The sequence below is a fragment of the Electrona antarctica genome (genome assembly GCF_951216825.1).
Source record: "Electrona antarctica genome assembly, chromosome: 17".
NCBI lineage: Eukaryota > Metazoa > Chordata > Actinopteri > Myctophiformes > Myctophidae > Electrona > Electrona antarctica.
Window position 1 is genome coordinate 15,858,078 of NC_136798.1, and position 16,565 is coordinate 15,874,642.

Genomic DNA, 16,565 nt, shown 5'->3' on the forward strand with positions numbered 1-16,565 from the left:
TGCTGGGTACAATTTTCATTAAAACACGAGGGTTTAATTAGGAGGTGTTGTAGGTGTCCAGACCGGAGGCGGGGGACACTCATGATGAAGTGGATAGAGAGTAGACAGACAGGCAATCCAAACCAGGACGGGCAGGTAAAAGAATGAGCTAAGATTCAGCATAATGTGCACTTGGATGCTCACACAAAGAGAACACGTCAACATGCAGGTCTGCACACAGCAGAAAGAAAGAAAGAAAAACACACACAACACCATTATAGTCACAAATAGACGCAAAGTGTAAAATTATGAAATGCAAATAACTACCCTGACTGTTTCTCCCAGGTGTCATCAGCATCTCACCTTCTTTCGGCAGACTGTGAACTCTATTCTCAGTGCACACAGCAGGAGCTCTGCTGAATAATGCACACTAATGATGAACTGTCAACAGGGGGCACTATGACTGCTGCTAGTTTTTACCGGATATAGAACAGACATTGGCATCTCTCTCTCTCTCTCTCTCTCTCTCTCTCTCTCTCTCTCCTCTCTCTCTCTCTCTCTATCTTGAGAGAGACAGACAGACAGACAGACAGACAGTATCTTCATGTGATAGTGATACATGACGTCATATAAGTGTTTCCTTTCTACTTATACATTTCCTACATGACAAAGATTTGATGCATCACTAAAAGCCACACCATTTTAATGTGGAGCTCCATTGTTCTGGCATTGAAAAGGTTGGGAAACTAATTCAAAGTAAAACACAAGCTCGTGAAATGTACCCACTATACCCAGTGTTGTCACTGAGTAGTGGAGACGAGTGCACATGCATCTTTGATAAGCCAAACTCACACAAAAGCCTAATAAGCATGCATGTGCTCGCACACAGCAATAACGCCGGTCCAAATGATGTTTCCATTGATCTGTTTGCAGTAGCCGTGATTGCGGGGAAACTTCACCATTCTCATTTTGTCAATGGAAAGATCGAGGTTTATGCCTCTGTTGACACACACCAACACGTCAGTGCAAACACAGGTCGTCAGAGCAGTGGTGGAAAGTAACTAAGTAATAAGTATACATTTACTCAAGTACTGTACTTAAGTACAATTTTGAGTAAGTATTTTTACTTTACTGGAGTTACTGGAGTCTTACTCCACTATAATTATTTGAAAACTTACTATACTAGTTATAAGTTATAACTACGTTTTCTAAATCTGATTTCAAAACCACTTCAGGCCTAAATATATACTCACAACGCTCGTAAAGTTGCGAGTGTGAGGATCTGATATTTTCAGGGATTCAATGATTTTTTAAATTGATATGGGACCTTCTGCATAATGAGTACTTTTACTTCTGGTATTTAAGTACATTTATATCAACACTTTTGCACTTTTACGCAAGTAGATCTTTAATACCGAACTTGTGCTTGTAACCGACAATTTCTATAATATTGATACTTTTACATACTGTAAGTAAAAAATGTGAGTACTTCTTCCATCACTGTAACAGCTAGAGCACACATTCTGGTTTAACCAGAGTTGGGAAACTTAAAGATTTTTTACCAGCTGCGAAGCAGGCTGGTCTACTTTCTATCAGGTTGGTAGTGGCAACTTATGATTTCATTGGCTGCCGTAGTCACCTAGTGGCAACTTATCATTTCATTGGCTGCCGTAGTCACTATCTTTCTGATTGGCTGCCTCGTCTCTAGGCAACCAGACACTTTTTGCCTCTAGCCAACCTCTCAGCCAATGGGATAGCATTGCATTGCAGCCAGCAAGTTGCAGCAACAACAACCCACTAGTTATTTCACCCACAATTCTGCAGATATAGCTGGTAATTATGACTATTTAATCAATTCTTGTTTCCAGTTGTTTCCATGTGTTTATGAGGTGACAGTACTTCATCACCACCCACCAGGCAAACCAGGCATACGTAATGAACTGGTGAGCGTGTCCACATAAAGACGTCATTAACAAATACTCTACACTTTTTTGAAAAAAATCTTCTCCTTATATAATAATAATACCTGAAGTGATGATCTTGTTTTAGGGTAGAAAGAAATCACGGCACTCCATCTTTCAAGCAGAGATTAGCAGATTTACGCATTGTGAGCTTGTAGATCAGTTATATTCAGCAAAGATGTTTAGTGTAGGGCGAAAACAGAAAGGGTACTAGTATAGAGCCCTGAGGGACTCTGGTTAACCAAGTAGGGTTTAAAGGATTAGTTCACCCAAAAAATGACTTAATTACACACCAATTACCACACAATTTGAACAGCGGATTTCCCTGTACAGCCACCCGGTCATAGAATTATTGGCTTAGGAACGCGACAAATGAATTCATCTCCATGAATTCAAGGCTCCGTGGTGTGTGTACTTGATAGAAAATAAGTATTTTTTGGGGTGGTTAAGCAAAGCATTTATCCTTGATCACTCTGCTCCTCACGTGACCACAATTGCGGTTGTCTCACCCTGAACATTGGACGTGAGAGATTAGAGTTGGTGTTAAAGCTAACCATAAAGCCATTGGAGCAAATGGAACATCAAACTGAGCGAGCAAGCTATCATGAAACATCACCGTATGTTCCATCGTTAACCTCTTTTAACCCTGCGTCCCTGCTTTGGTGAAAACCTTCAAAAATAAAACTTTACAATTTGTAAAAAGAAATCTTACAAAAAATGTAATTCCCCTCCCCCCAAAAACATTTGTCAGATCTAACTCCCGACAATCCCGACATGTGAGCTTGTAGATCTGCTATTTTGGCCACACATGAACATCCTAGTGCCTCAGTTATGGAACTGGATATACAATGGCTGCATATCATAGGCTACTGCTGGATGAAAACCCTGGCCTGTACTTGTTACGGAAATAATATCTATTTAGAAATGTAATCTTTAAAAGGGCATCCTTATTTTGAGACTGAAGATTATAAATAACTGAAAAGCAACCATGGATATCTATAAGCAGGTGCATGATGATGACTTCGGTTCTATTGCATGAAGGACCATGAGCCACGGCCCAGGCCCAATTTTCCGTATTTTTTAAAAGAAAACTAATCGTTTTGAATAGATTTCACATAATTACCTCAAGGATGCCAATTTCAAAGTGGTTAATAAACAGAACCGTGTTGGGCAGCAACTATTTTCTAATATTACTGTAATATTATTACTTCCCCAGATAACGACTACGAGTAGTGTAATTATTACAATTGCCTAAACATTAACAATATTACAGTAAGCAGGAGGTTGTTACCTGTGAAAAAAGAACACATCTACAAGCTAGCAACATATTGCAAAGTGATGCATTGTTAGCTTGTAGATCTTATAGATCATCTTTTTAAGCATGCGGCATCTCAAAATGATTAGGTAGCAAAAGTAAAACAATAACTTGTAATATTACTAGTTACTCTAACTAGTGATGTAATATTAATACGTATAGTAATTAACTTATTACTCTTCCTATAAGTAACTTGCCCACAACTGCCCATGAAGCTAAGACTTTTGTCTGGATGGAGGTTGACATGTTGCAACAATAATACAAACGGGACAGATTTCCCTCTGGCTGCTTTTGACCTTGGTTCACACACACACACACACACACACACACACACACACACACACACACACACACACTCACTCACTCACTCACTCACTCACTCACTCACTCACTCACTCTCACTCTCTCTCACACAGCAATGATGCAAATGCAATAATGCACATGCAGTACACTCAAGGGCATGCATATGCCGACACATGCAATTAACCTCTCTAGGAACACGCAGTCATACAAACATATACCGGTACTCAGGTGCCAGAAAGTACATCAACCACTTTAATGAGTTTTAGTGGATCAAATGGTGTACACATTCCAGGTGTACAACTCTGTGTTAAATTAATTAACTCATTTACAGTGTAAAGCTCCTTATTCTATTCACATTTCACAAACGTTTAGGGAGGAAGATGTTTGTTTTCCCTTTGTATATTATTAGTGATTTGTCAATTACTTGGGTTAAAGTGTAAATTTTCATCTTTAATGAGGTATCTGTCACACTGGCAAAATAAGCCTAAATAATTCTCAACCTAAAATATTTTGATGAAGTGTTTAAAGTAGTAGTTATGTGGTGCGTTCCTGTGCAGTAGCCTATATGTAACATCTGCCAGCTCAGGATAGTCATATGAAATGATTTAGAAGTTGCATCTCCATTAACCACACAAATCCTAGCATCCCTATTTAATGAAAATAACAGATCAACAAGCTTATTGTGAGCTTTATATGACCTGCTAATTTTGCAGTCCTTTTGTCTATTATGACATGCCCACAATAGGGGTGCTGGGGATCATGTGGTTAACATTACAATATGTGGGTGTTCATGAACTACACTGGAGTTGTTGCACACAAAGATGTGATACTGAGTAAGAGTACTTTCAACTTTCTTTTTTGGAATGTTGAAAGGGGGAGGTACTGTACATAATATCATGCCACCATACAAAATGAGCTAAAGCCAAACCTTCAAACGGACTCCCCTGACGCATAATTCAGTGTCAGACAATGTTTCAGCACCTGTAAATAGATAATCAGTGTCACTCTCACCTGTGGGTTGTGTGCTGATAGGATGAGCCCGTTCCCAAATTACAGAGTCCACCTGGACCTTCCTTGAAGGATGAAGGATCCCCCCCTTAAGCCACTCAAGAGATCCACGTTCAGTAGTATGAATTAAATGTATGGCACCTTGGCCCTTTGTGCCGAGGCGTCTGTGATCTGCTTGGCACCATACAGAATGGACACACCCATCTAGACACAAACAGCCCCTGCCTGCTCTCTGTGTCACGACTCACAAGCATTACTTAATACCTCTGCACAGTGCACACACTGGCATAAGTATTCATCTGTCCCTTTATTCTCTCTCCCTTTATCTGTCAATCTTTTCAGCAGTACCAATGTTGGATCATTAACCAGTCACCACTCACCTCCCCTCCGGGCTCCTCCAATCACGCCAGGTAAAGGAAGACGAGGGGAATGACAAGAGAGAAGTAAAGGGTGTGATGATACAGTATGTTCACCTAATTGTGTGTGTGTGCGTACGTACGTGCTTGCGTGCGTCTATCTGAAAGTTATGGTTTTGTATAGTTTCCAGATATTTTATTTAAAGTCATAGAAGACAGACTTTTAAATTATTATTTTGCTATGGAATTCAAATGTGCATTCTAAATTATAGTCAAGGTTTTTTGTTTTAGCTACCCAACATCTTTGTCTTGCACATCATACATGGACGTTCTAAAAATGGCTTCTAAATCAAAGGGAATTTTTATGCCCTGCCAGAAGGCAAGTGTGACGTCAGATCATGTGTAGGTGGAAGACAACAGCTGGGAAATGCTTACACTTCCATGTGCAGGCTCTATTTTTCCACATCAAATAAATGACATTGGAGGTTTTCCAGATCCGTCATTACAAGAATCTAAATGAGGCTGAAGGGCTACCATTGTGGCAGAGGGTGTGGAACTTTATTGTTCTCAGTTAATTATTGATACGCGGCCTGGTTAATCAATCCCTAAAGACATCAACGACCCACAGTTGGAGATAAAAGCGCTTGAGCTATGGAGTTAAGAGTGGAGCTTGTGACAGGCAGTGTCGGGTTATATATTTTTTTCCCCACCAAGCCCAACAACAGGACATGCTATATAACTGTCAAAACAAAGATGCCAAGATGATTTAGTGTATCAATTGACACAATAAAGACTGATCTCAAAGAGACCCAGGTTGAATAAATTAGCAAGTCTATCCCTATAGCAGAGCACTCCACTCACCATTACTGAGGCAAACAATAAAATAAAATAAAACTGCTTTCTTTGTTTAATTTATTATTTATTATGGAATAAAATACAAATGTAATTCAATAACTTAGAGGTACATGTGCAGACAAATAGTGCATAATGCATGATGGTCTTTACTTTGTAAGAGGTCAAAGTTGAAAAGGTGCCAAAGTCGATTGTCATTGTTATAGCTGGTGCAGAGGACATAAAAATACTGCCATTCATATTTGAAATGGTACATATGTGCATTTCTTCAGTTACAGAGTTGGATGTGAGTTCATTCAATTATCAACAGCCATTTAAATATAGTAATCGCAGTTAACGTGAATGCAATTGCATGTTTCTATACATACTTCAAAGCCCTGGTTCACAAATAATGAGAAGGATTTTTGAGAGAAGCAGAACAATCCTGAAGCAAACTCAGGGGTCACATCAAACCATCTTCCCATAACTAGCCATGTCAACAGGCTCACCATCATTGATACAACTTCCACTCAGTCTGGGGCGACCTGTTGCAGCTACAGTAACAGTAAAATAAAACAGTCTTTGCAGAAAGTCACCAAACTGCTTCAATTTGGCTATTGGACCATCCTCAGTGACGAAAATTATGTTGAAAATTAATTAATTAATTTAGAGAACTGTGGGGTCACAGAGATCATCAAACTTATCAGAGCTTGCAATCGATTACTTGAGCTGCTGCAAATATTGCTAATAATGCTGTAGAATTCAATTGTCTTTGAATGTCTTATAAGTAAGTAGGTAGCCTTAGGGATGGTTCCGAAGCCATGTGACCGATCGGTCAGGAGCCTACCTCCTGTTTCTGCAGCATGAGGCAGCTTGATTTATCAGTACATCCCCCGGCCATGATGTACGTGACAAGACGCTAGTAAACTGCAGGGATTTACCCCCAATCCAACCGTCATAGATATTGTACCATAATTAACCCTAAAACAATAACTATTGTTATTAAGTGGAAAGTCATGTGCATAGTTGCATACTGATTTTACAGTACTGTACCTTGGAAGTTGTATCAAAGGTGTGGCATGAAGAATCATTTTACTATTGTAGAGGCCAGCACAGTTTTATGTTTGATGAATTTTCTGATACACAGTGGTGATAAGAGTAAATACATTCCTTACATACCAGGTACTGTATATATTGTTGCTGTCGGGCAGAAACCTTATGTCCATATTAACTTTTGTTATTTTTCGTAAATTAATGCCCTACTTGATCATACTACACTGCGTCACACGAAAACATAAAAATTAGCAGATCCACAAGCTTATAACGTGGTGCACATGGAGCTTGTATACCTGCTACTTTTGCATTTTAATCCTGAGATATGAGGTTTCCACCCAACAGACGATTATGTTCAATTATAGACCTTTACAGCAATAGACAATATCATATTCAATATACTGTATAATGCAACCCTTAATAAATAAATCTTCAAAATAATGATAAAATTACAAAACTGAAAGGATCTTAATTCAGTAAAAACTGAAATTGTGCGTCTACATTAACATAAGTCAAATAACACTGCAATGTGGATTAAAATGGAATTTAGTCAAGTTGATATTTAGAACTTTGTTCCTGTTCTGCCAGGGCACTCGGTGGAGCGCAAGTCTCCACCAGGAGTCATGGTCCTACCTCCCTCCCTCCTTTGTGTGTGGGGTGCTGCTGGTGCATGCGAATCATTTTGACGTTGTGTGCATGGATGAGAAGGCACAGAGCAATGGAGGATGGTATGATAAAGGATATTGACCATTAAAAAGCACTGTCAATTATGTTTGTACAGGGGTGGCAGGAATGACAGCGGCTTCCATTTCTGTACAAATTTACATAAAGATAATAAAGTATTTATAGCAGGCAGTATCCCTATCTCTGAGGATACAAAAGCAGTAAATACATTTTGGGGCACTAAGTCAGTGCTTCTGTTTGAGAATCACAAATACATGTAATAACCCTACATGTTGTGTTTTACCCGTATGATGTAAATCTCTCCACTAGCTTCTACACTTTTTCTATCATTCAGTTTCAGTTCAAGTGTGGAATGGTATAATCAGGGTGACTGAGGTAAGTATTTGTCAGCCCACCAGCTCGTCCTTGTTGCTGCACGCACCCTTCAGATCCCCAGGGTGTTCAAAGACGGCCTGGACGAACTGGCCGAAAACGCGCTCCATGTAGCCCTCACCGCGTGGGAAAAAGCCCTCCAGAAAGCCTATGTGTCCACCGTGAGCTGTCACCAATAGGGCAACGTTGGGCAGGCGCTTGGCTGAAGCCACAGGAAAAGCTAAACCGAGAAAATGAGAGGGAGGGAAGTTGTTTAACAAATGACTGAAAGCAAAGATTCTGATGTATGCAGTTTCCACCAGGACTACAGTATTTGTGGCAAGGGCAAACTTTTTTATTAATTGATATCTGGCAAGGAATAAGTAGCTTTAACTAAATATCCAAAAGCTGAATTAAAGGACTGTTGCCCATGATTGACAACTCACCATGTTTGGGGGAGAACGGATCATCAGCAGCATTGAGGCACAGGATAGGCACTGCCGTCCGGGGGAGCTTATAGTCCGGGCTGGCGGCATTGTAGTAGTCCAAACAAGATTTGTAACCAAACATCCCAGAGGTGTAACGTTCATCAAACTCACGGATAGTACGTGCCTTGTAGGGAGTGACCGGTTAAGCAAGGATTAAGAAACATTGTAAAATCAATACCTAATTAGTAATGAATTACCTATGTACGAATGTGAAATGAGGAATACCTTCATCACATAATCAATGTCCACCACCTTCTCCAGGATCTTCCTGTGCCTGTGAGAAACGATGCACATAATTCCATAAATGACAATGTGTCTGTGTTGTTAACCCACATCCAAATAGCATACACAGCCACAGCAAACCACCTGACCTGTTAATGGCACTACACAGGTTGCCAGTGAGATGTCGGTTAAACAGCAGCCTGTTGATGGGCTCTTCCAGGGAAGCTGCCGACTGCAGTGTGTTCCAGCTGACGGACATGGTGAGGCCTGCCACCAGGCCAGAGTCGCCGCCCTTGCGGGCCAGATAGTTCAGCAGCAGCATGCTGAGGAGAACATGACATGGAAACAGTGGTGAGTGAATGTGAGAAACACGCCAGGGTTTATGTGGCTAATGGACAAAGGAGAGATATAAAATGGCATGTGCCACCCTGACTGTATAAATGGGACATAAAAACAACAACTTTATGTATCACAACTCACCCTCCTAACGATATACCTGCACCAAACAGAGGAGTTTCTGGGAGCAGTTCCTTGACATGAAGAACCACACACTCTAGATCTGAAGTGTCAGCAGCACAGAAGGTGAGGGGGGTCTAAGGGACAAGGGAGTTGGACAGAAGGATTACGGCTGTCTTGAGTAGTGTGAAATGCTTTTCTTGAAGAAAAGTATAATCTATAATAATGCTTGACTCCTACAGGACTTTCCTCAGAATTTTCAGTCTCAGGCTTCACTTATATATGCAAGAAATTCACATTGCATTATAGGCAAATACCAGCTGCACTTGGTATCGCAGTCGTTCAGTGCTCATACACCCCAATGACTCGGTTCAAGAAGTGTTGACTAGTAAAGACTAAATCCAACCAGTTTCATTTTCAAAAGTTAACTCATCAAATGTGTCCTCTACCTAAGAAATGTGGTCTTCTCCATATTCTTACTTTTGCGCCAATGTTGTCATTCCTGCTCATTTTATTCCAGTGTGCTAGTTGGGTACCAAAACAACAGACCTTACAATAGATGTTGGAATCATGGTGAAAAATGAGTAATAAGGTAATAATCCAGAAATAACCAAGATAAGAGATTCCTAGTTGATTAGTTAGATGGTTTAGTACAGAAAGCACAGCTGGTTCTACATTGTACCAGGCATTACCGTACTTACCAGCAGTTCCTCCCCTCCAAAACCTCTGTTGTTGAATACCACACATCTGCAGAAAACACACAAAGCATCATATCAGGCATAAACCCTCAGGCATAAATCATTTAACTCATTCTACAAATGCCTTCTAAATTAGTAGTTCTCAAACTTTCAAGATCTTTCAAAATACTTCAAAAATAGCAGATGTAGGCCTACAAGCTCACTCGTGGGATGATGCTTGTATATCTGCTATTTTTGGAGCTGTGCCTAACCACTCCAATGAACAGTTATCGGTGTCTGTCTGTCCCTATGTACAATTGTACATATGTCCATTTGAGTACGGACAGCTGCAATACCCCTGGGTGACCTAAAGTGACTGTTGAGCAGCCTAAAGGACTACAGTACAGCTGTTTAGCTTCACACTGACCACTAACAATATCACAGTACAGTACACACACACACACACGTGTGATCTTTTAATAGCCAACGCAAAAATGACAGGTGCTTTCCCGGTTTTAATGGTTTAAAGCTAGAATGTCCTTGTCTTACCCAGGATTCTAACCCAGGTCTCCCGCAGTGCCACAGTTTTTACTGCTGAGATGAAAAACGGAATTCACACACCAGCAGCAGAAGCGAGTGTTACAGTAGTATTATTTTATTCAAATTATATTTTATTTACTTTTTTTTTAATGAATTATAGCTTATGGTCTGTCTGCCCTCACCTGTAGCCTCGTTTTGTAGCTTGCTGGACTGCGTGGAGCACATAAGTCTGACCACTGTTGCCCGTTAGTCCTGGGAGGATGAGCACGGTGGGGCGAGTTGAAGATTCTGGATGGGATACGCTGGTACCGTTGTCCACCCAGTCTAGAGAGATCTGACCACCGTCAGGTGTGCGTATCAGCTCACTGGACAGTGTGAGAGGAGAGAACGAGAGACGGCATAAGACGGACAAAGGCGAATTACATTTTTTGAGGGGCAGCACTAATAGTTCAAAGAAATTAGTACTGAAACAGAGGAATGCTTGATTAAGGAGATGATCATGCGAGATGGAGAGAGGAATGTTTAGGAACGGAAGAATCTTGTACAGAAGTATAAATCTTACTTTCGATAGGTGACAGAGGGACTGGACTTGATGAGCACGCGGACCAGGGTTTGTAACCGGCCTCCCCAGCACCAGGGAGTGGGACGGAAGTGTTCGGCCACAACAGGGCAGTACTTTTGCAGGAACGCACGGAAACCATCACTACACACCAGGATTGGGGTCTATAAGAGACACGAGAAGGAGAAGTTAGAAATAGAATGTGGTGTTGTGACTACATTTTTCTCATGCCAAAAAAAGGTCCTTTGAAGTGTGTGTGTGTGTGTGTGTGTGTGTGTGTGTGTGTGTGTGTGTGTGTGTGTGTGTGTGTGTGTGTGTGTGTGTGTGTGTGTGTGTGTGTGTGTGTGTGTGCGCTACAACAGGAGCGAGGCAATTATATTGACAGTAAGCTCAGGTATTTTTGTGTCTGTAATGTTGTGACAAGCAAAAACACTGGTAAACAGTTACTTGAAGAACGCAAAAGCACGCACTCGGTTGAGTAATTCCACGTCATAATGTAACAGGTACATGGTTCTGGAAGATACAGACTGTAGAAATGAATACCAGCACTCACGTTGTATCCTAGAAGATTCTTGTTTTATTTTGTTCCCCCCAGCAGCAAAAAATAACTGACGTTTCGGCCCAAGGGCCTTCCGCAGCGTAAATCTAGATGATACTGCGTAGGTCACAGTGTCACTTATAAAGAGGACCTGGGTGCCACGCACAAAGCGGTCCTCTTTGTGCGTGGCACCCAGGTCCTCTTTATAAGTGACACCTACGCAGTATTATCTAGATTTACGCTGAGGCTGGGCCGAAACGTCCACACTTTTGTTTGCTGCTGGGGGGGAAATAAAACAAGAATCCTCTAGGATACAACGTGAGTGCTGGTATTCATTTCTACAAACATACAGTTACAACAGGGACAAACATTAAAGGGTACAACACAAAAAAGACAGTAAAGTGTGTGCCAACATACAAACAGACCGAGGCTGTAGATTCAAAGGTTAATGTTGACTTCTAATCTAGTAGTTAACTGTTAAAGGACCACTTCACCACTTTTCATCTTATCTTCATAGAATTGGTCCTCAGTAATGTTGTTCATGATAATACCCCCCCCCCCCCAAAAAAAAAACCAAAACAAACAATAAATAAATCTACTCTGTAGGGCTGTGGGCAGTTCAGGAACCCGTCCACCAGTGACATCGTTAGGCAGATTTTTATTATCGTGAAACGATGGCTTCCATTTACCACACGCAACTTTTCAGGAATAGAAAGCCTGTACCTTGGATTCCCCATCGATTATGTCACTGGTGGACGGGTTTCTAGTGCCCACAGCCATCCCATGCACCAAAGCTATAGTTTCCCTTCCAACCATACATAGTAAAATCTTCAGTGTTAAATGTATCTCTTTTGGTATGTTCCCTCAGTCCCTATGCTCATTCTGTAGCTCCGAGATGAGGTCACACCCACGGCAGCTCCCACCGCGGTTCAGAAACTTACCCTTTTCTGCACAATGAATCCAAAAATGTAAGGGCTACTAGCGTGCTAAACTAATTTAAACTTAGGAACGGCCAAGAAAATCCAAGTTTAAACGGTTAAACGAGCATTTAAATCGGATGTTTAGTCAGCCGCTTCCATGTTTATCAAGGAAGTCGTGCGTGTGCGCGTGCATGTGAACTGAAGTCATTTGGAAAATGTAATTCCATATTCGACCAGGGGAGGCGCCGGGGAGGCGCTAAAGCTTTTCAACTTCCTTGAAAAACATGCTAAACAGATTTAAACACTCGTTTAACCGTTTAAACTTGGATTTTCTTGGCCGTTCCTAAATTTAAATTAGTTTAGCACGCTAGTCGCCATTCACTTTTTGGATTCATTGTGCAGAAAAGGGTAAGAAGCGTTCCTTTTGGAAACCATGCGCCGTTTCTGAACCGGGGTGGGAGCTGCCGTGGTTGTGACCTCATCTCGGAGCTACAGAATGAGCATAGGGACTGAGGGAACATAATATGTTCCCTCAGTCCCTAATATTATTAGGGCTACACTTTTGGGAGTGTACAGTTGCTCATCTGAGCCATCTGTGCAGCAATCCACTAGAATATGAAAAGTACTTTGCCCCCCATTGGGAACATTGAGGATTTTACTGTGTACTTGCTAAGTTAATAGTCAGGGAATATTATCAGTATTACCAGTCAAATCTGGGAATACATTTCTTACCAAGAATTTTCTTCACCAATGTGTTTGTAAAGGTGTCTACTAACATATCCCACATTGGTTTATATTCAACCACCCTAGGGGAATTTTTGACAGCTGCTGAAAGTTGGGGTACCATCAACAGCAAAATGTTCTAAATTTCATTATGCTTTAAATTCTGAATCCATTCCTTCCAAGCATTAATTTTGCACGAAAAACACTCCTTGGGCTAAAAATGGCCATAGCCGTCATCACAAATGTGATTAAGTCAGCACATTTGGGCATATTTGGGCAAGTGGCTATGGCCAAACTAGGGGGTCTATGGCCAAACTAGGGGTCAAACTAGGGGGTTTTCATGATTCTGAATCCATTCCAAGCATTAGTTTTGCACGAAAAACACTCCTTGGGCTTAAAAAGGCCATAGACGTCATCACAAATGTGATGAGGTCAGCACATTTGGTCAAACATATGGCCGTTTTAGCCCAAGGAGTGTTTTTCGTGCAAAACAAATGCTTGGAATGGATTCGGAATGATGAAAACCCCCTAGTTTGACACGTCACATGCTACTTAAAGCATAATGAAATTTAGAACATTTTGCCTTATAATGGTTGTATGGTACCCCAACTTTCAGCCGCTGTCAGAAATTCCCCTAGGGTGGTTGAATAGAAACCACCCTATGTTGGTAGACACCTTTACAAACACATTGGTGAAGAAGAATCTTGGTAAGAAATTTATTCCCAGGTTTTATTAATATCCCCTGACTATAAAGGCAAACATGAGTTATTATGAGTCAAGTGCAGAAGCGCTAGTCATCACAGAGACTATGTAGACCCTCGTAGATGGATTTTTATTTTGCATCGATTTTGACATTTTCAATCTACGTCTGAGTCCAGGGCTACATTTCCCTGAGGGTGGTGGACGGACACCAACTGAGGGCTCCGAACATGTACAAATGCAAAATACAAAAGGTGCTTACATGATGCCCCAAATGTTAGAGAGGCCTGCGGGGTGCTCGTGCAAAGCATTAGTCCGTAGTTTTCAATAGAGAAGAGTTTTAAGCCAGTTTGTGGCTAGTCTCGCGTTCTGTCGTAAATTCCCAATGACCATAGATGGCGGTAGTGAGGGGGCGCATCCGGTGAATGCCGGAATCACGCTACAAGTAAACAGGAAGTAAACGAGGGGAAATATGGCGTTCGGCCACAATCGGGATTAAAACACTTCTATATCGAAGACTACGGACAAATACATTACACGAGCACCACGCAGGCCTCTCTAACATTTGGGGCATCCGGGTAAGCACCTTATTTTTGCATTTTACATGTTGCTGGTGTCCGTCCACCGACCTCCACTGGCAGGGAAATGAAGCCTGGTCAAATACATCTACGAGTCTACAGACTACAGAGACACGGGGATAGCGGAGAAGGGGAACAAAGTAACGGTCCCATTATTATTAACCCATTTCGGGAAACTCTGTTAACTTTTCTGTATTTTGGACGGCGGACGGGTAGTCCACTCCAAAATACAGAGAAGGTAACCGAGGGTCCCGAAAGGGGCTACGGTCCCGTGAACCTATGGTACGTAGTGGTGTTCATCCACCCGGGGACTGACCTGACCCTTGCGGCCCCACAGGCAGTACAGTGCGGCGGTGACGGTGCCGATGACCACAGTGTAAGGTCTGGAAATACATTCCAAGCATAATTTCCATAGATCCATAGAGAAAAACATGACGAGTGAAGTTCAGCAGCACTACCTGGCTCGCTGTGACCAGATATAATTGCTCAGTCAGTGAATTATTGAGTAGGACGGTGTCGGATGAGACTCGATAATGACATGAATAATGTAATGTTTACTATGTTACAAGTTTTACAACACAAGAGCCGGTTCCGGTATGATTGAGCTAACGTTAGCTCACTGACACCACGTATCGGACGGACAATAAATAACGTATCCGCAAACCTGCCTTGATATTAGGCACCGTTAAAGGTATGATTTTCTTCGACTCTTCTAAACCTCGGATCTGCCAAGTCCTTGAAATAACCTTAAACGTTAAGAAGGGTCGAATGTTTATCATGGCTTGATCTTTCTTTCAGCTTCCGGATTGTCGTGACGTGAATTCATTTTGTAGTTGTTACCTATACTCTATGGTTGCAACCGATCATAACAAATGAGATGCAGCACCATCTAGTGCAGGGGTGGGCAACTTTGACGATGGAGGTCGTAGCAAAAAAAAAAAAAATAGCCGATCTTGCCTTATTTGAATTGACATCCTGATTTTTTTTTCTACTTTTTTAATTGGAATCCTGAAAAGTTACATTTTAATTTAATTTCAAATGCATTTAGTTATACCGGTAGTTTTTAACTTTATGAACTAAATACAAATACGCTGGACATTTAAAAAAAAAAAGACAATAACATTTTAATACTAGTAATTAGCTGAAATAAAAAATATATCAATGTTCGGATATTAACCTGCAGGCTGCATTAAGTGATGGTGGGGGCCGCATGTGGCCCCTGCCACCGGCCGCCAGTTGCCCATGTATGATCTAGTCTAGTGTACTGGAATGATGTTATAGTGCTTCATATGTTGAAGGGAAACTTTCCAGATAGCCAGCAGTGGTGGAAGAAGTACTCTGATTTGTTTTTTGTACTTTGGCATCAAAATATAAGTATTAAAAGTAGTCTGCTCAAAATGTGTAAAACGTTTTTGAAAATAGCAGATCTACGACTACAACACATCTCGTCGTGACATGTTAAGCTTGTAGATTTATAATTGGCTATTTTCGAATAGAAAAAAATATAGCTTTCTTAAAGGGATAGTTCAGATTTTTTGAACTTAAGTTGTATGAAATACTTGCCATTAATATAGTGGTTGCAACTGTATTAATTGATTGCCCGAGTCCCATGGTGGGAGTTCTGCTCTGGTTTTGGTCAATATTAAGTAGTTCCGGTCATTTTGTGGGGGGCACTGGGGCCACGCAGTAAATTAATCCACAAAACGAACGTAATTTGTATTGTTGACCTATTTCTAAAATATTAGCGCGACTTTCGTTCAACTTTGACCCCTCTATCACATGGAACTATTTTTTGGGCGTAGTGATATGGACACAAAAAACATAGTTCTGTGTGATAGAGGGGTAAAAAAATAACGAAAGTTGCACTAATATTTTAGAAATAGGTCAACCATACAAATTACGTTAGTTTTGTGGATTAATTTACTTTTACTGCGTGGCCCCCAGTGCCCCCCACAAAATGACCGGAACTACTTGATATTTCACCAAAACCAGAGCAGAACTCCCACCATGGGACTCGGGCAATCAATTAATACAGTTGCAACCACTATATTGATGGCAAGTATTTCATACAACTTAAGTTCAAAAAATCTGAACTATCCCTTTAAGTGTATATTTTGTAATCATCAAAATCTGCAAAATAACTAACTAAAGCTGTCAATTACTTTTTAGTAGAGTAAAAAGTACAATAGGCCTATTAGGTACAGAGGCCAGGGAGGAGACCTTGTGCAGTGCAGTGCAGTGCAGTGCAGTACGTACAGCACAAGTACAGCACCACTCACTTCAGCCGCGTCTGGATTTTACCTTCACAAACTCCTAAATCTTTA

At 41.1% G+C, this 16,565-nt stretch overlaps 1 protein-coding gene across 2 annotated transcripts; it reads right to left on the bottom strand.

Moving 5' to 3' along the window:
* Window positions 1-5,839: 5,839 nt before the first annotated feature.
* On the bottom strand, window positions 5,840-15,050 carry LOC306940386 (phospholipase ABHD3-like). 2 transcript variants are annotated; one of them, XM_079525442.1, is made up of 9 exons: window positions 14,910-15,050; window positions 10,787-10,947; window positions 10,407-10,589; window positions 9,709-9,754; window positions 9,032-9,144; window positions 8,701-8,874; window positions 8,555-8,603; window positions 8,288-8,453; window positions 5,840-8,082 (listed from the first exon to the last, which is right to left on the bottom strand). In XM_079525442.1, exons 1-9 carry the CDS (start codon window positions 15,018-15,020, stop codon window positions 7,877-7,879), a joined length of 1,209 nt encoding a protein of 402 aa, XP_079381568.1. In that variant the 5' UTR covers window positions 15,021-15,050; the 3' UTR covers window positions 5,840-7,876. The 2 variants fall into 2 exon arrangements, with proteins under 2 accessions (XP_079381568.1, XP_079381567.1); XM_079525441.1 differs by having other exon boundaries at window positions 14,558-15,038.
* Between the last annotated feature and the right edge of the window lie 1,515 nt (window positions 15,051-16,565).